This window comes from Globicephala melas, chromosome 3 (genome assembly GCF_963455315.2).
Source record: "Globicephala melas chromosome 3, mGloMel1.2, whole genome shotgun sequence".
Lineage (NCBI taxonomy): Eukaryota > Metazoa > Chordata > Mammalia > Artiodactyla > Delphinidae > Globicephala > Globicephala melas.
This window is the reverse complement of record NC_083316.1, coordinates 165463749-165482390: the sequence shown is the minus strand read 5'-3', so window position 1 is coordinate 165482390 and position 18642 is coordinate 165463749. Positions and strand designations below refer to the sequence as shown.

The following is an 18642-nucleotide window of genomic DNA, read 5'->3' as shown; positions in this document are numbered from 1 at the left end:
GCCTTTAGTTATTTACCACATGAGTTTCTCCAACAAGGCAACTTCATCAAAGCCAGCAAGGAAGAGAGTGCCAGCAAGACAGGAGTCAGAATCTTTTGTAAACTAGTTTCCGAATTGGCATTTCTTCATGATGAGATATTCTACTGGAAGTAATTAGAAGCAAATTACTCTTTAGTAGAGGATTACACAAGGCCATGAATACCAAGAGGTAGGGACCATTTTAGAAACGGCTTACCATATCCCACCAGACTATAATTCTGTTAGTGCTGGGACCCTTTTGTTCACATTAACTATCATGTCTCCAGTGTTTTCGAGTGAATGGCATATAGTAGATGCTCAATTAATATCTGTAAAATGAGAGACTAAATGGAGTAAGCTGTATAGTCTAAGAGTAGAATAGCTAAGGAGTGCTTCAATATTTCTTTTATTATGTTCACGGGTTGTTGAAACTAATCAAGGAGCAGTGGGATGGGTGCAATTGTCATGGCAGGTAAAACCAAGGGCAGTGGACTGTAGGGTGAACACAGACAGGGAGAAGTCATTGCACTACAGAAGCCATGGGTCTTCTCATTTACATCACCTTGCAGGGCTCCAGGAAGTGATCAGCAGATATTAGGCTTGGTGAGTGCTATGTACCTGCCAAGATGTATCAGTTAGCATTTGCTGCATAACAAACTTCCCCTCTCCAAAAATTAATGAATCAAAATAAAAACTAGGGCTTCCCTGGTGGTGCAGTGGTTGAGAGTCCACCTGCTGATGCAGGGGACACGGGTTCATGCCCCGGTTCGGGAAGATCCCACATGCCATGGAGCAGCTGGGCCCGTGAGCCATCGCCGCTGAGCCTGCGCATCCGGAGCCTGTGCTCTGCAACAGGAGAGGCCACAACAGTGAGAGGCCCACGTACCACAAAATAAATAAATAAATAAATAAATAAAAAGAAAAGCTATTTAGTTCATAATTGTGTGGTTCAGAAATTTGAGTCTGGCTCTGTTGGAAAGTTCTGCTGAGCACAGGTGAGCTCATTCATGAATCTGTGGTCAGCTGGTGGGTCGATTAAGTCTGGCTACTTAGCCAGTGCAGTTTTACAAGAAAGTGAAAATACTTTGACAATGCTCGCATCAAGAGAGGAGGTCTTGATCCCCCTGAATCTGAGTGGGCTTGGACTGCTTCAACGAATAGAGTATAGCAGAAACAATATTATATGAGCTCCAACACTAGATCATAAAAGACCATGCAAGCTGCTTCCTTGTTTGCTGGAAGACTCACTCCCAGAGACTTGAGACGTCATGTAAGGAGTCCAACTACCCTGAAGCTGCCATGCTAGAGATGCCATGTGGAGGGACTACATGGAGACACCCTGAGACTACAGAAAAAAAGAGGGATTTCCCCGCCCCCAAGAGACCCCAATCATTTGAGTGATCCAGCCCAGAAACCAGACATGTGAATAGAAATGCCAGCTCCCAGCCACTCTAGGCACCCCCCAGCCCTTCAAGTCTTCTCAGCTTAAGTCCTAGATGCCATGGAGCAGAACAAGCCATCCTGTTGTGCCCTGTCCAGGCTCCTGACCCACAGAACCCATGAATATATTTTAAATGGTTGCTATTTTATGTTACACAGCAATAGAAAATGGGAACAGATGGACTTACTCATGGCTGGAGGTTGATTGGTTGGTGATTGAGGCCGCAGGGGTGACTGAGTCACGTGCCTCTCATCACCCAGGTTACTGGGCTAAATGGCAGGGTAGGCAGCTCTCTCATCAACCCCCAACAGAAACATCAAAAAACAAGCAGAAACTGTCATAACCAAATTTCTCAACAGTCAAAGGTTTATAGCAACCCTACGCAGTAAAGAGTTTAAGGTATGATCGCAATGGTGCTCAAAGAACTAAGGAGGAAAATGGATGAACAGAGTGAGAAGTTAGGCTTTTTTTTTTTTTTTTTAAGCTGTGCCACACAGCTTACAGGATCTTAGTTCCCTGACCAGGGACTGAACCTGAGCCTTCAGCAGTGAAAGCGCAGAGTCCTAACCACTGGACTGCCAGGGAATTCCCAGAAGTTAGGCATTAAAAAAACAAAAGTTGGAAAATATAAAGAAAAAACAAAGAGAGCTGAAGAGTACAATAACTGAAATTAAAAATACACTTGAGGGGCCTTCCCTGGTGGCGCAGTGGTTGAGAGTCCGCCTGCCGATGCAGGGGACACGGGTTCGTGCCCCAGTCCAGGAAGATCCCACATGCCGCGGAGCGGCTGGGCCCGTGAGCCATGGCCACTGAGCCTGCGCGTCCGGAGCCTGTGCTCCGCAACGTGAGAGGCCACAACAGTGAGAGGCCCACGTACCGCAAAAAAAAAAAAAAAAAAAAAAATACACTTGAGGGACTTCCCTGGTGGTCCAAGGGTTAAGACTCCGCACTCCTAATGCAGGGGGTCGGGGTTCGATCTCTGGTCATGGAACTAGATCCCATATGCCACAACCAAAAGATCCTGCACACCGCAACGAAGATCCTGCGTGCCGCAAATAAGACCCAGGGCAGCCAAATAAATAAATATTTTTTTAAATACACTTGAAGGAATCAACAGTAGATTAGACGATACAGAAGAATGGATCGGTGAACTGGAAGAAAGAATAGCGGAAATCACTCAAGCTGAACAGAAAAAAAGAAAAAAAGAATTTTTAAAAATGAGGACAGTTTAAGAGACCTCTGGAACAACATCAAGCATGCTGACATTCACATTATAGGGGTCCCAGAAGGAGATGAGAGAGAGAGAAAGGGGCGGAGAACATATTCGAAGACATAATAGCTGAAAACTTCCCTAACCTGGGAAAGGAAACAAACATCCAGGTCCAGGAATCACAGAGAGTCCCAATCAGGATCAACCCAAAGAGGACCATAACAAGACATGTTGTAATTAAGATGGCAAAGATTAAAGCTAAAGGGAGAATATTAAAAGCAGCAATAGAAAAGCAAGACGTTATGTACAAGAAAACTCCCATAAGGCTATCAGCTGACTCTTCAGCAGAAACTCTGCAGGTCAGAAGAGAGTGGCATGATATATTTTAAGCGATGAAATGGAAAAACCTACAACCAAGAATACTCTACCCGGCAAGGTTCTCATTCACATTTGAAGGACAGATCAAAAGTTTTACAGACAAGCAAAACTAAAAAGACTTCAGCACCACCAAACCAGCTTTACAAGAAATGTTAAAGGGACTTCTCTAAGCAGAAAAGACCATAACTAAAACTGTGAAATTATGAAAGGAAAAATCTCATTGTTAAAGGCAAATATACAGTAAAGGTAGTAGATCAACCATTTAGAAAGCTAGTAGGGGGTTTCCCTGGTGGCGCAGTGGTTAAGAATCCGCCTGCCAATGCAGGGGACACGGGTTCAAGCCCTGGCCCGGGAAGATCCCACATGCCGCGGAGAAACTAAGCTGGTGCACCGCAAAAAAAAAAAAAAAAAAAAGGCAAATGTTAGGTTCTATATATTTTACCACAATTAAAAATTCTCCAAAAAAAAAAAAAAAAAAGAGCAGAAGCTGCTAAGCCTCTTAAGATCTGGGCTCAGAACTAGCCCAGCATCACTTCTGATGCATTCTGTTGGTCAGAATAAGTGATAAAGCCAGCTCAAATTCAAGTGATGGGGAAACAGACTCTACTTCTTTATAGGAGGAACTACATATATTGTCCCCTTTTTCGCTCTTTATAAGAGAGTATCAAGTCTGAGACCATATTAGTCAATATTCCCAACAAACAAATTTTGAGTCCAAAGCTTAGTCCAGAAAAAGATTTTTTTTAAGTGCTAAAACTTATCTGCTAAATACTGAGAAGAGTCTTTTAATAAATTTAAATATGCAAAATCTGACTCTGAAGAAATGACAACCACCCCCCCCAAAAAAAAATCACAGAGGTAGAATTGACAGCTGGTAAAAACTGGACAAAAAGAGTCCAATTAATGAATCAAATGTTTACTGCAAAAATCACATGGAAAAAAATGTTCCTGATAAAAATGATTTCAATCAAGTAAAAATGAACACTGAAAAAAAATTGGGAACGGTTTAAGTGCACTGAATAGCAAAGTGATCCAGCAATCTAATTGGCTAGATTCAGCTTAGGATTCAAAAGTCTTTTCCAACAGAAATGTGTTGGATTTTTTTTCCCACTGTGCTTATAAAAATGGAATCAAAGCATCCCCAGAATAAAACCATCCTTTGTGTGAATACGGCAGAGTAAGGATGAGAGGGTCAGATGCCCTGTGCATCTTCCTAGTGTTTAACTTTATTCCCCAGACACCAGATGCCACTTATCTCCTAGGCAAGGTCCCAGAAACGATCTGGTCATGACCTCTATCTGGGTGGCCTTGGACCCCACCCAGGTTTGTGCCTCTGCAGACCCCTCTGTCCCCCACCTCCTGTACCAGTCCAGGTTCTCCTGTTCCTTGGAAATTGTGGGTCACACCAAACTGTTCTTTTCTGAAAGCAAACTCCAAGATTTGTCCTTTATGACGGCTCCTCACTCCTCCGCATGAGGGACCATGGGCAGCCAGCTCAGAGATTGTCCTTTGGTGACTACTTGACCCTCACCACATCCTGGTGTCACTCTTGCCCTCCTGACTTCCTGCATCCTATCTCTAACATGCCCATAGGGGTCCTCCCCCCGCCTCCCAAGTCCACCCAGGAATCAGAGGACAATGTCTAAGATTCTCTTCAGCTTCATACTCTGCAAATCCAAGGTCACCTTGGATTTGTCAAGGACTATGAAATGGCCAGTACATAAGCTTTAAAAGAAAGAAGGCAAATAGGGACTTCCCTGGCGGTCCAGTGGTTAAGACTCCACCCTTCCACTGCAATAGGGCATGGGTTCGATCCCTGGCCTGGGAACTAAGATCCCACCAAAAAAAAAAAAAGGGAGGGGGAGGCAAAGATATGCTTTTCTTTTCTTTTTTTTTGGCCCTGCGGCACGTGGGATCTTAGTTCCCCAACCAGGAATGGAACCTGGGCCCTCGGCAGTGAAAGCATGGAGTCCTAACCACTGGACAGCCAGGGAATCAAAGTTATGTTCTTTTTTATATATATATAATTTCATTTTTTTATTTTTGGCTGCATTGGGTCTTTGTTGCTGTGCGTGGGCTTTCTCTAGTTGCGGCGAGCAGGGGCTACTCTTCCTTACGGTGCACGTGCTTCTCATTGCAGTGGCTTCTCTAGTTGCAGAGCATGGGCTTTAGGCACGTGGGCTTCAGTAGTTGTGGCACACAGGCTTAGTTGCTCCGCGGCATGTGGGATCTTCCCGGACCAGGGCTCAAACCCATGTCCCCTGCACTGACAGGCAGATTCTTAACCACTGCACCACCAGGAAAGTCACAAAGGTACGTTCTTTTTTAAAGAATGGGGTATGGGGGTATATGGACGTGTGGGGGAGAAGGAATTCATTATAACTATTTTTACCACAGAGTTTTTAGAAATACGCTTGGAAGCTTTTCTTAACAGTTCCAAAATTTTAATAGATGCAATGTACAATAGATAGTAAGAGAGAGGGAAGACACAGAGAAGGAGTATAGACAGCGGCAGAGAGGGTGTAGACAGATTCAGAGTAGAGACAGAGACAAAGAGAGAACAGACAGAGGCAAAATGTAGATGGGACAGAGTGTAGACAGGCGGAGACGGATGGACAGGGGCAGAAAGCGTGGCTGTATGGCATTCACCACTCCCAAAACCAGAAGGAGCCCCCTACCTACTATTTAGAAGGTGGAGATCTCAAACCTCAGAAGGTCCTGACACTCCCCACTCTGGGTGCCAGCCTTCCCCGTTTCCATTTCTGTCTCTCCATTTTGAACTTACGATGTCACCCACTCTTCTGTGACAGGGTCCTTCCCTGCCCCACTCCCCTCCAGGGCCCACCCCTGCATCTTGGGGCGGAAACTTGTCCTTTTCTCTAAGTCTTGCCCCCTATCCATAACTGCCTCTACATCTCCCTCCCCAGCCTGAGCGATACCCCCACCCTTCCCTTCCCTGTTAATAACCTTGGGCCCGCCATTCATTCACTCATCAAACATTTATAAGCAGTTCCCATGTGCTGGGCCCCTGCTCAGCAATGCCGGGGAACCCCTGACCTAGGCCCTGCCTTCCCCCGCCCCCATCTATTTAGGAGGGGTGGGGGATGGGAGGGCCATGTAAGCAGTGATAACAGCGTGCTCTGAGTTTGATGGGGGAACATAAGACACTGTCAGCCTCAGACAAGATACCTAACCCGGCCTAGACTAGAGAATGCGACAGGCCTGAGTCTCCGGTGTGACACCCCGACCACCCAAAGCCCCGCCCTCAGCACAGAGCCGGGCTCAGAGAAGATGTGGTTCCGCAGCCTAAGGGATTTCTGGCAACTCCCCTTCTCAGACCCAACCCATTAGCCTCCACCTGATCTGCCCCCGCCCCATCACTGATCTAGGCCACGCCCTTCTCAGCCCCTCCCGTACTTCATTCACTCCACCAGGCCTCAAGCCCCACCGCCCGGGAGGCTAACCTCACATGATCTCGTTGGCCAGAGAGCGTCACTTCACCGCCCTCCTTCAGTGTCATTGGCTCTCTAGATGTCAATCTTCTTTATAGAGGCCCAAGAGTTACCATGGCCGAGGTTTGAGGGGCAGATAATAATGGCCGTCCCAGGAAGTCTCGTTATTGGGCAAAAAGCCCGGCTCTGGGCGGGGCTTAGAGCCAAACGCTGGCCTGCCTCTGTCTGGGGTTCCTCAGGGACGCAGCCTTCCCTCAGAGACACACCCCCTCTCTCCTTCCTATTGGTCCTTCCAAGTGTTGATCAACAGGATTCCACATTCCGATAGGCAAAACACCCCGTCCTTCACTGCTTCCCTAATTTCAATTCGCTTCTCTCCTTAAAGGCGGCAACCTTCTGGCCGTAGCCAGGGCCCTCGCCCTCCTTACGGAGTGACCATGGATTGGCCAGACACCCCGTCACTCCTGGCCAGTGGGCGGAGCCATAGCGCCTGGGGGCGGTGAATTGGCTGACTGGGCCTCGGGGGCGGGGCAGCGGCTCCTGTCAGCGGGTGAAATGGCAGCGACAGAGCCGGCGGCGGCCGCGGTCCCGGGGGGCGGCTGAGGGGGCCGGGCCGGGCTGCGGGGCGAGCGACGCGGCGGGGCCCGGGACGGCGGCGCGGCCCGGGACGGCGAGGCTCGGCATGGCTATGGCAGCGCGCTCTTCGCAGGTAGGTAGGCGGTGCGGGCCGGGCCTCCCGGGCGCCTTCTCAGGCCCGCGACTCCGCGCTGCGGCCCACGGGGGCCGGGCAAGACTGGGACTCGGGCCCCCTCGCCCCGGACCCCGCGCCGGGAGCCCTCGGCACTCCCAGCACGGACCCTGGCCGTCAGCCTCGGGCCCTGGCCCCTGCCCATCCTCGTTCCAACGCTTCCCGACCCCTCAGGGCCCCTCCCACGACTCCTCCGGGCGCCCTCCGCCCCCACGCCGCCCCCTCCCCGGGAGGGCCCCTCAGGCCCGTGACCCCCGCTCACCCTCTTTACTGACCCTCAGGACCCCTTCCCGGACCCTTCAGGGCTCCCCCAGTCCCCACCCCGCAGACCCGGCCCCTACGAGCGCCCCCGCAAGCCCAGGACCTCCGCCCTCTCTCTGTCCCGATCCCTCAAGACCCCTTTCATCTGTAGACCCCTTGCCACACCATCCCTCCCCTCACTTCACATCCTATCTCTGGGCCCAGACCTGCCCCCGCCCCCAAGGATACCCGTCTTAGAGCCATACCCCTCCCTTCTGACCGCACAGGACCCCTCCCCAGCCTCTGTAAATCCGGATTCCTGCCCGCAGGCCTCACCTCGGCCTGCTGGGCCATCTCCCACCCCCAGCAGCCCCATGCCCAAGGGCACCCCTGAAAGCCACTCCTCAGGGTCATCATCGCACACACTCCCTGATCCTGACCCGTCTTGATCCCTACTTCCTGGAAATCCACCCTCACCTCATGCTCAGGACCTCCCAACAGATGTTCTGAACCCCACTCCTCACCTAAGGGACACCCACCTCTGTGAGGGCCCCACTCACATGCACACACACACACACATCCGGGAGGCAACAGAGCAAAACCCATGAACCCCCAACAACTCATACTGATAGACACCCTGGGCCCCTCACACACATTCAGGAGCCCTTCACACACGCACGGACAGACACTTGGATCCCCAGCACACGCAGAAAAACTTAAGACCTCCAACACAGGGCCAGGCAGTTGGGACCTGCCCCCGTCAACGCGCACACACACACACACACACACACACACACACACACACACACGGCTCCTCAGCACTTTGGCACCCCTCCTTGGAATTCACCTGCCCAGGTCCTCCTGGAGGACCCCGCAGCTCCCAGCTCAGGCAGAGACTCAGACACATGAGCTACCTGCCCGGCCCCAGGCAGCCAGCCTTCCCATCCACACCAGCCTCCCTGAGCCTGTGCCCCTATTGGGGCCCTGGAGGTGGCGGGGTGACCCAGAATCTCCCAGCACCCCTTGGACACCTGCCCCAGGCCTCTTCCCCTTTATTCATCTCCCTCGCTTTACCCTTCTTCAAAGGGAAGGATGCTCCCTCTCTCGCCTACACCAGTCTCCCCAAAAGAACCACTGGCTGCCCCCTGATTTCTGCCACCCCTGGCAGAGGGGTAGGGGTACCGCCTGCTCCTGGCCCTGGTCCTGAAGCCTGACCAGACTGGTAGGACCAGCATCCTGACCCCACCACGCCCGCTGGCCTCAGATGGCAGGAGCAGCCCCTGACAGCCCCGAGAACTCTTTCACCCACGACCGGCATGTCATGCCAAAATGAAACAGCTTCCTTCGATCCTGGCATTTGAGACCCAGTGGGGCTGGGTTTGGGCCTGCCAGAAGCAGACAGCTCTTTGTTAAGGAATATTTTCAGAAGGGAAAAATGTGCTGAAGAGGCTCGGGTGGAACACGAGTGAGGAGTCGGCTTGGTTTTTTTCCCCTCAGCCGGGCTGGGATGGATCTGGGGGACCCATGTCATCGTGTCTTTCCAGGTGTACTGGCTCTTCCCGCCCTACAGCCCACATCCTCGGGTCCAACCTGTGTGTTCCCTTGGGCTTCTGTGGTCGACTGCAGGTGGTTTGGTTTGACTGCAGGTTGGGATGAGGCAAGTCAAAGAGGAGGGCAGATCACAGAACTGGCGAGACAGGGCAGCCAGGACCGCAGGGACTGCGAAGGAGCCCCAGGTCCTGCCTGAGGGGAATCCAGATCAGGCCGGCACTGCCTGTCTGACATAAGCACGCCTGGAAAGCCCCAGAGGAGCAAGCCCAGGCTTCCTTGTGGATATTTACCAGCGGATTCTGGATGGCTCTGGGGAAAAGCGCATCTAGCCTTGGGGCCTCGACTTACCCATCTAGAAAATGGGGAGAGAAATCCCGAAACCAGGACTTTGTACTGCAGGGGAGCCAGAGGGGTTAGGATGTGGCCCTGAATGTCCCCTGGGCACCAGGTGGAAGGGGTCAGTGGGGTCCAGGAGGGCAGTCACCCACCTGTGGGTGCTGGCAGAGTCACTGGGCATCCTGGGCCCCTGGTTGGAATTAGCTGATGCCTCAGTGGATAATGACTGTCTTTCCATGGCTGAGCCAGTTTACATCAGGGCTAAGAGACAGTTGGTTGTGGGATTTGTGGCCCCACAGGGACCTCCCGGGGGGCAGAGGGCAGTCGGGTGCCTGCTTGCTGGCAGTGCCCACACCCCACGTAGACCTCTGACGCAGGGCGGGGAGAGGTTTGTTCTGCCCACGTGCTGAAGGGAGGACTGAACGAGGAGACTTCTGAAGGTCACGAGGCACACAGGAAACAAACTCCACGGCCTCCCCAGGGGGGACTTTGTGCAGATACAGTGGGCTCAGAAGCCTCCCCGGGATAGACTGTGGACTCCTTAGGAAAACACGGGAAGGTTCCCGGGAAGGGCTGGTGAAAGACATCAGTGCCCTTTACCCTAGACTGGGGGGCGGGGGCCGGGTCTTTGTGCATGTGCTTTTGATGGGTGCAGGGGGAACGGAGGATTGTGCTCTAGTTTCCTCTTGCAGAATATGGGTGCTGGTTGTTCCGGATGAGGCCTCCACCACGTACTGGGAATCGAGTCAGGGGCTGGGGTGTGAAGGAGCGTCAGGGGTGGCTCCTGCCCTGCATCTAAAGACCCTCTCCACGTCAGCAGGCAAGAGCTGAAACCAGGAACGCACACTGATCAGGCCGTGCTGCGCACCAGGCCCTGTATCAAGCCCCATTGATATACTATCTCATTTAATCCCCCCAAACCACCCGGAGGAACCAGCATTCCAGCCCGTGCCCGTACCATCCCATCCTGTGTGGAAGCAGGAGACAGATTAACGGACAGCATGCTGTGGAGCAGAGAAAAGGGCCCGGTGCATCCCCGGGGCATCAGGGAAGGTGGAGCAGAGATGATATACGAGTTGGGAGAGGAGCTCTCTGGGCAGGCATGGCACGGAGGGGTGTTCCAGGCAGCCTAAGTGCTTGGAAGAGGCCCAGGCGGCAGGAGCAAGCATGGTGCACGCAGGGAAGCGTGCCTTGTTTGGTGGGTTTCATCCTATAGGCCTTTGTGTCCCAAATGCCATCCAAGGGGCACACACCATGGGACACTCCCTGGTCAAAGGGACCAGTATTTGAGGGCTTCCCTGGTGGCGCAGTGGTTGAGAGTCCGCCTGCCGATGTAGGGGACACGGGTTCGTGCCCCGGTCCAGGAGGATCCCACATGCCACGGAGCGGCTGGGCCTGTGAGCCATGGCCGCTGAGCCTGCGCGTTTGGAGCCTGTGCTCCGCAACGGTGAGGCCACGACAGTGAGAGGCCCGCGTACCGCAAAAAAAAAAGAGACCAGTATTTGGAATTGAACTTGGAAAGGCAGCAAACCACCCCACCCCACCCCTCCCCGCCCAGGGACGTCTGCTGCACACATGTTCTAGAAGCCAAACAGAGGGCAAGAGGGAGGTTACTTAGGAGAACTAACAACTCACCGGGGCTGGGGAAGAGATTGATCCCTTCCAGGGAAATTTCAAGAGCCCCACTGGCACTTTTCTTTGATTTCTCAGCGCACCGTGATGTGTTTGTGAGATTGTTCTTTGTTGTTGTTGTTGTTGTTTATCTTTTGGCCACGCCACGCGGCCTGTGGGATCTTAGTTCCCCAACCGAGGACGGAACCCGTGCCCCCTGCATTGGAAGCATGGAGTCTTAACCACTGGATCGCCAGGGAAGTCCCTGTGAGATTGTTTCATTGAGGGCTCTCTCCCAGCCCAAGAGTCCCACGAGGGCAGGGCACGTCTCTGTCTATTCATGGTTGAGTCCTAGGCGAGAACAGGGCACATAGCAGATGCTCAGTAGACACTTGGTTGATTTTAGGAGCTGACAGCCCTCCCTACTCACCCACTTCTGAAAGAGGGCCTGGATCTCTTCTGTAGAAAGAGGTCAGATCCATCTGCTTGGAGAGCCCCCAAAGGCAGGGCCGACCCACCTCACCCTGGGCCCTGGCCCAGCCAGCCTTTGCAGCAGGAAAGATACCATCTTGGCTTTGAAGAGCCGAGATCCTTTACAAGATGCCACTTCTCTTATCCACCTGTCCCTGGAAGGCTTATGAGGGCTTTAAATTGTTTCCTTTGTCATTCTCAGGGATACTGAAATATAGAGAAATCAGGGATTTGCCAGGAAGGAACCTGTGATGGTGGCAGAAAGTAGCTGCTGACATGCAAGGTAGTAAACTTTTTTTTTAGGTCAGAAGGGATTCCACAGGTCCTAAGGGATTCCACAGGTCCTTCCACAGCTGATTTTAGCCTGAAGGTACTTGCTGCTGCTGCTGTTACTACCAATAACAATGATTTTAGTTTTATTGCGTTTAATATTTAAACAGGGCCGCCACATAAGGGGTGGGCCTGCTGAGGAGGGGAAGTTTGTTTATTCAGTCCACAAATACCAGATGCCTAATGGTACACTAGACTCTGGGGATCCACTAGTGGGCTAGCCAGCCCCTGCCCTCATGGAACTTTCTACCCAGGGGGAGATAAATATCATGGGCCAGCTCCTGAACTAAGCACTTGACAGGCTTTAGCTCATCTACTCCTCCCAACAAAACCTGTGAGGTCGGTACTATCATCAGCCCTGTTTTCAGATGAGGAAACTGAGACAAAGCACATTGTACCCAGATCAGAAAGATAGAAAAGTAGGTGAGGAGGGATTTGAACCCAGGCTGCTGGCTCTGAAGTCCTCCCGGAAGGCCAAGAGATCTGGGATCATTTATCCACACATACAGCCATGGAGGAAGGTACCTGGATGTGGAAACATCACAAGTGGCACGGAGGAGCGGCTAGAACTGGGGACAAGAGGAGGGCCGGCAGTGACTGCTGAATTCCAGCAGTCGTTCTTGTTACCTGAGGGGCAGCTCGCCCATCAAATGCCCACCCCATGGCCAAGGAAAAGACCCGGAGACGTCAGGCCGTCTCCCCAGGAGTCGGGGTGGTCTGAGTGGCCCAGCTGATAGTCTGTCTGGGCAGATGGGGTCACGTGGCATCTTTCAAGGCTTCAGATTTAGAAATGACTCTGGGTCCCCATAATCATTAGAGGTAGAGGATCAGAAGCTGGGCTGGTAGGGGGTGGGGTATGGAGGCGGGGTAGGTAGGAAAGCAAAATTAAAGGAGTCTTGGGGTCTTCTGCCTGCCTCTGAAAGATGGCACACACACACTCACTCACTCTCCCTGTTGAAAAAGAGTAAGTCATTTACTGAGCGCTCACTGCATTCGGTGTTTTACATAGGTTGTTTCTAAAGTCATTGAATGCAGAGTGACAGCTCAGCTGATCAACTTGGGGCGAAGGCTCTGGAGTCAGAAATCCAAGTGCAGGGAATTCCCTGATGGTCCAGTGATTAGGACTCTGCACTTTCACTGCTGAGGGCACGGGTTCAGTCCCTGGTCGGGGAACTAAGATCCCGCAAGCCGCTCAGTGAAAATAAAATGAAATGATTTTTTTAAAATACTTTGGTCAGTACTTAAAGAAAAAAAGAAAGAGAAAAGAAATCCAAATGCAAACCTTTCTTCCTCTACGGCCTCGTCAGGAGACCCAGTGAGCAACTCTCTACTCGCTAGGGTACCTCTCACATGTTATAAAACTGTCCTTTACTTTTCTGTCTACCCTGGTACAGAATCTTTTTTTTTTTAATTTTAAAAATAGACTTTAGTTTTCAAAACAGTTTTAGCTTTACAGAAAAATTGAGAAGATCAGGACTTCCCTGGTGGCGCAGTGGTTAAGAATCTGCCTGCCAGTGTAGGGGACACGGGTTCAAGCCTTGGTCCAGGAAGATCCCACATGCCACAGAGCAACTAAGCCTATGCTCCACAACTACTGAGCCTGCGCTCTAGAGCCTGCGAGCCACAACTACTGAGCCTGCGTGCCAAGAACCTGGTCTCTGCAGCAAGAAAAGCCACCGCAATGAGAAGCCTGCACACCGCCATGAAGGGTAGCCCCCGCTCGCCGCAACTAAAGAAAGCCCACGCGCAGCAATGAAGACCCAATGCAGCCAAAAATAAATAAATAAATAGATGTAATCTCTCATCATTTCTTAAAAAAAAAAAAGAAAAATTGAGAAGATAGTACAAAGCATTCCCACAGACCCCACCCTCACAGACTAACAGCCAGTTTCCCCATATTAGTAACATCATCTGGTAAGTTTGTTATAATTAATGGACCAATATTGATACATTATTATTAACTAAAGTCCATACTTTATGCAGATCTCCTTAGTTTTTCCCTAATTTCCTTTTTCTTTCCCAGGGCCCCTTCCTGGATCCCGTAGGACATTTTGTCAAGTCTCCTGAGGCTCCTTTTATCTGGGACAGTTTTCTTAGGCTTTCCTTGTTTTTGATGACGTTGACAGTTTTGAGGAGGACTAGTCAGGGATTTTCTAAAGTGTCTCCTAATCTGGATTGGTCACGTTTTTCTCATAGTCTTGGGGAGAAAGGCCCAGAGATGAAGTGCCCTTCTCATGTCAGCGTATCACGTGCACATGCTCTCAACATGACTTATCACTGATGGTGTTGACCTTGATCACCTGGCTGAGCAGCACAGGGGTTTTTCTCTTCCTTCATCCAGCAGACATTGATTGAGCACCTACTATTGGCCAGATGCTGCATTAGGGGCTTGGAGTAGAAAATTAAGAAGATAGGCCTTTGCCCCCAGAAGGTTCATGACCCAGTAGGGCAGGCAGGTGTGTATGGTAGGAATTGCCATAGAATGTGCCTTGGGCTGGGGTATAGGGGTAGGTATTTTTGGGGAGAGGGGAGAGAACTGAGCCAGAACCCTGGAGGTGGTCGGGGGCAGGGTGGTTTGCCAGGAAAGAGTTCACTGAAAAAAATCATTTTCCTTCTTTTTGATGGTTGAATACCATTCCATTGTCTGGATGGACCACATTTCATTTATCCATTCATCCATCGACGTCTGGGTTGCTTCCACTTTCTGGCTATTGTGAATCGTGCTGCTGTGAACCATCATGTACAGGTGGGACTTCCCTGCAGGTCCAGTGGTTAAGACTCCATGCTTCCAATGCAGGGCGCGCTGGTTCTATCCCTGGTTGAGGAACTAAGATCCCATGTGCCGTGCAGCCCGGCCAGGAAAAGAATTTAAAAAAGAATTGTGTACAGGTTTTCCTGTGAATGTACGTTTTCCATTCTCTCAGGTAGATAACCTAGAAGCGGAATTGCTGGGTCATATTGGCAACTCTTTGTCTACCTTTTTGAGGAACTGCCAGACTGTTTTCCTCTCTACCTCATCTTTTATTCCATGTGTTTCTCTCAATCTGTAATAGAAATCACAGGTGATCATCTCTTGGTCTCTGCCCGCCCCCCACCCCTGTATGCTCTGGGTGTGCAGGGGCTGCTTCTGTCTTTGCCCAGCAGTGTTCAGCCCTCATCATGGTGCCCAGGACCTGACTGGCACTAAGGAAATACCGGTGGGTGGGCAGGCAGGTTCTATTCCTCCAATATTTCTCGACTCTCAGGTTGTACCAGGCTCAGTGCAGGTCGCAGAAGTAGCAGGGACCCAGACAGTCGTGATTCCTACCCCGGTGGTGGATCTGATTGAGCCATTCTGGAGCCAGTTGGCGATCTTGGCTGGTGCTCAGGAGAAAGGAAAAGCTGCGGACGAGGGTGTCACAATCACCAACATGTATCTGGTCATTTAAGTCCTGAAAGTGAACTCACCGAGGGCATGAAGGGATAAGGACCAAAGCAGGGCCTGTGGAGGAAGGGGTGCCAGGCTGGGCCGAGGCAGGAGGAGCCTCAGGACCCTGGCCTCTTGGAAACTAGATGGGAGAGTACTTCAAGAAGGAGGAAGCATGACTGGCAGTGTCCAAATGCCCCTGCGAGGGAGAGGAAAAGGGAGGTGGAGGGTCCCCAGCATCTGGACCTTTCTGCCCCCCAACCCCACCCCCAGCTCACCGGCAGTCTTCTCCCACCCTTCTGGCTTGACTGGGCTTCCGAAGCCATGGGCCACCTTATAAGGGCGTGGCGGGCGGTGGTGCCAGCAGGGACGGCATTAGGTGACCCACTGCCCACTCCGCAGGAGCCAGGAACCCCCTTCTGGTGGCTGCAGTGAAGCAGAAACAAAGGGCATTCAAATGGGGCCGTTGAGAGGCTGGGACCCCAGACCTGGAGGGCCTGTGTGTGGATCTCAGAGGCCAGTGGCCCCTCAGCACTCGAGGGGACCTGGCTTGTCTCTGCGTCTCTGTGCCCATCCAGCAAGGGTAGGGCGGCCGCGTGCCCTGGGAGATGGGGGCTCATTCGCCTCGTTCCACTCCACATCCCTGTCCTTAGAACAGTACCCGGCCCTCAGATGACCCCCAGTAAGCGCCAGGGAAGGAGGGACTGAGGCAGTAAGAGTCCGGGCGCTCTGGAGAAGGGACAGGGCTGCTCACAGAGCTAGGAGGGCAGTGAGCCCATGTGCATCCGTATGTACTCGGTTCCAGGCGTGGCGAGACCTGGTCAGTGCAGGAAGCGTGCGTGTGTGTGTGTACATGTGCACGTATGGTCAAAGGGGTGTGTGGGTGTGAGATAGTGTGTGATTGTGTATCTGAGCGCGTAGGTCTGCGACTGTGTGTGAGTGTATGTCAGAGCGTGTGTGCATGTGCACGCAAGACTGTGTGAGGTGGTTTGTGAGTGTGAATGTATCTGAGTGTGTGGGGTGTGAGGTTGTGGGTAAGTGTGAGTGTGTGAGTGTGAATGTATCTGAGTGTGTGGGATGTGAGGTTGTGGGTAAGTGTGTGTGTGGATGTATCTGAGTGTGTGGGGTGTGAGGTTGTGGGTAAGTGTGAGTGTGTGAGTGTGAAGGAGTATGTGTCTCTGTGCGTGCACCAGGAGGATGGCTTCTGGGGCTGCGCAGCATTTAGAGAGTATGGGGATGAGTCAAGAGAAAGTTCCTGAGGGACCAGAAGGTTCTGCCTCTCAGACTGCAAATTTAAGCCCTGGGTATTGAATACATTTTATTTCTTGTATGAAATACACATTAATTTGTGATAAGTATCTGAGCAAACTCTGCTAGTGGATTGCCCTAGTAGTTTCTTTTAATCGGAAACCCAGAGCTGAACCATTCTCTTGGGCTCTTTGCAGGCCAGGGTTGGGGTTGGCGGGGGAAGGCAATGTGCTTCTGAGGCTGGGGTCCCCTGGGCTCAGCACAGAGACAGTGGACCCCAGCCCCAGCCCTGGCCACGTGTGGTCTTTTTCTCTGAGGCCCCCACTACTCCCCAAATCCAGCTGTGCTTATGGGGCTCCAATCCTCGCCTCCACCACCTACTCCCCTCTCCCAGCTCTGAAGTTGGGAAACCTACGCAGCCTTCCCAGCCCCTCCCTGCCCAGAGAGATCCTTCCAAGTCAGCACTCCTTGTCCATGGCCCGTCTCCGCCCCAGGCCAGCCACAGACTTTGCGGGACGCCCCAGAGTGGCCCCCACTGTCCCTCTCTCAGGAATGATTAACTCCTGGCTTGGTGGCGCACCGTGGCTTGGTCTTTGGGGCAGGTTGTCCCTGGCCAGCTGGGCAACAGGAGGAAAAGGTCTTCTGCTTCTGATGGGAGCCATCATCTAGAGTTTGTACCACTCACCAAAAGCTAGAGCCCTCAGTGCCTGACAAACTCGGGGGCCCTCAGGGGCCAGAAGCAGAACCAGTAGCCTTGGGGAGCCACAGAGTCCTGGGGTGGGAGGGTTATGAGCCCCCCATGAGGTGAAAGAAAAATGGGGAGCACAAGGGAAGGAGACTAGAATCAAGTGCATGGCCAGGATCAAGTCCAGCTGACCTGTGGACCCTCAGGTGCTGGTTGGGGGCTGAGCTTGGGCTGTGGGAAGGTGCTCAGTGACCTGAGGGTGCCAGGCAGGTGCAAAATGGGCTGCTTTTGTCCTGTGACTGTCCTCCTGCTGCCTGGAGACCAGATGCCCCCTCTCCAGGAACTGGGCGAGGGCCCCTCTGTGGCTGAGCTGTCAGAGCCAGGTCAGGTGAGGTCCAAGGAGAGCCACACTTCAGACGCTGTTCCATTTGAGACCAGAGCCTTTGCTTTCGGCACAGTGCTGAGCTGGAGCCAGTGTCCCTGAGGCTCCCAGGAGGGTGGGGCTGGACCATCCCCAGGAGGAGTAGGAGAGATGGGCCGGCACCCACCTGGCACATGACAGGCCAAGAGCAGGATACTGATCAGAGCCTGTAGCTCTCACTCTGACGCCATCAGAGCACAGATTCCTAGCACTTTGACATGTCCCTGGCTTCCCAGCCCAAGGGGAGTTGACTCTTCTGGCCATTGGCAGCACCAGACAATTAACAGTAGAGAATAATTGCTTCTGGCTGTGCCAGCAGCCCACTTTGGTTGATGAGACAGGGAAGGTCAGATGCTGAGGCAGGACTCCCAGGACAGGCCACAGCTGGGGACAGGGACCAAAGCTGTCAGGAACAGCCACCAAAGCAGGGGCATCGGCACCCCCAAGGTTGCAGCAGGGACCCTGAGTGTGACGGGGAGCCTTGGCCCCTGGCCCTGCTGAAGACTCAAGGGTGTCAGCTGAGACTTGGTGTTCATGCGCAGGGACAGCAGGACAGCTCAGGCGCTGGCCGTTGCCCTCCTGATTCCATCCAGGCGCTGGACTACAAAGGCAGGGATCCCAGTAGCCAGCCCCCGGGGCAGAAGGAGCCGGCCAGGCCGTCAGCTAGACTGGGGTGCATGGGGATGAGGAGTGACCAAGTGGACAGACCAGAGATGGGAAGCCCGGGGCGAGGAAATGTCTCTGGGTGACCAGCAGGCTCACTGGTCCAGAGCCGGCAGGACAGGGTGGGCACCCTGCCCAAAGCTGACCACACGTTTCTGGTCCCCAGACAGAGCTGTGACCTGGCCCTGCTCGCAGCTGAGGAGCCTGCCCACCATGGCGAGCCCCACTCTGAGCCCCGACTCCTCGTCCCAGGAGGCCTTGTCGGCCCCCACCTGCTCCCCCACCTCTGACTCCGAGAACCTCAGCCCCGATGAGCTAGAGCTACTGGCCAAACTCGAAGAGCAGAACAGGTGAGTTGGGACCTGAGGGAAAGGGAGAGGCCCCAGGGGTATAGCCTGGGCCCCAAACAGAAGCTGCTGGTGCCACCTCACTC

General features: G+C 52.7%; 1 protein-coding gene across 4 annotated transcripts in view; it reads left to right on the top strand.

Annotated features, from left to right (window-relative positions):
* Positions 1 to 7088: 7088 nt before the first annotated feature.
* Positions 7089 to 18642, top strand: part of EVI5L (ecotropic viral integration site 5 like) — a 29802-nt gene continuing 18248 nt past the window's right edge. For 3 of the 4 annotated variants that reach the window (XM_030879530.2, XM_070045329.1, XM_060297224.1), the window contains exons 1-2: positions 7089 to 7208; positions 18376 to 18559. In XM_030879530.2, coding sequence (XP_030735390.2) covers positions 18423 to 18559 — 137 coding nt within the window. In that variant the 5' untranslated portion in view covers positions 7089 to 7208; positions 18376 to 18422. The remainder of the gene's footprint in view (positions 7209 to 18375; positions 18560 to 18642) is intronic. The other variant, XM_060297225.1, reaches the window with a different exon arrangement.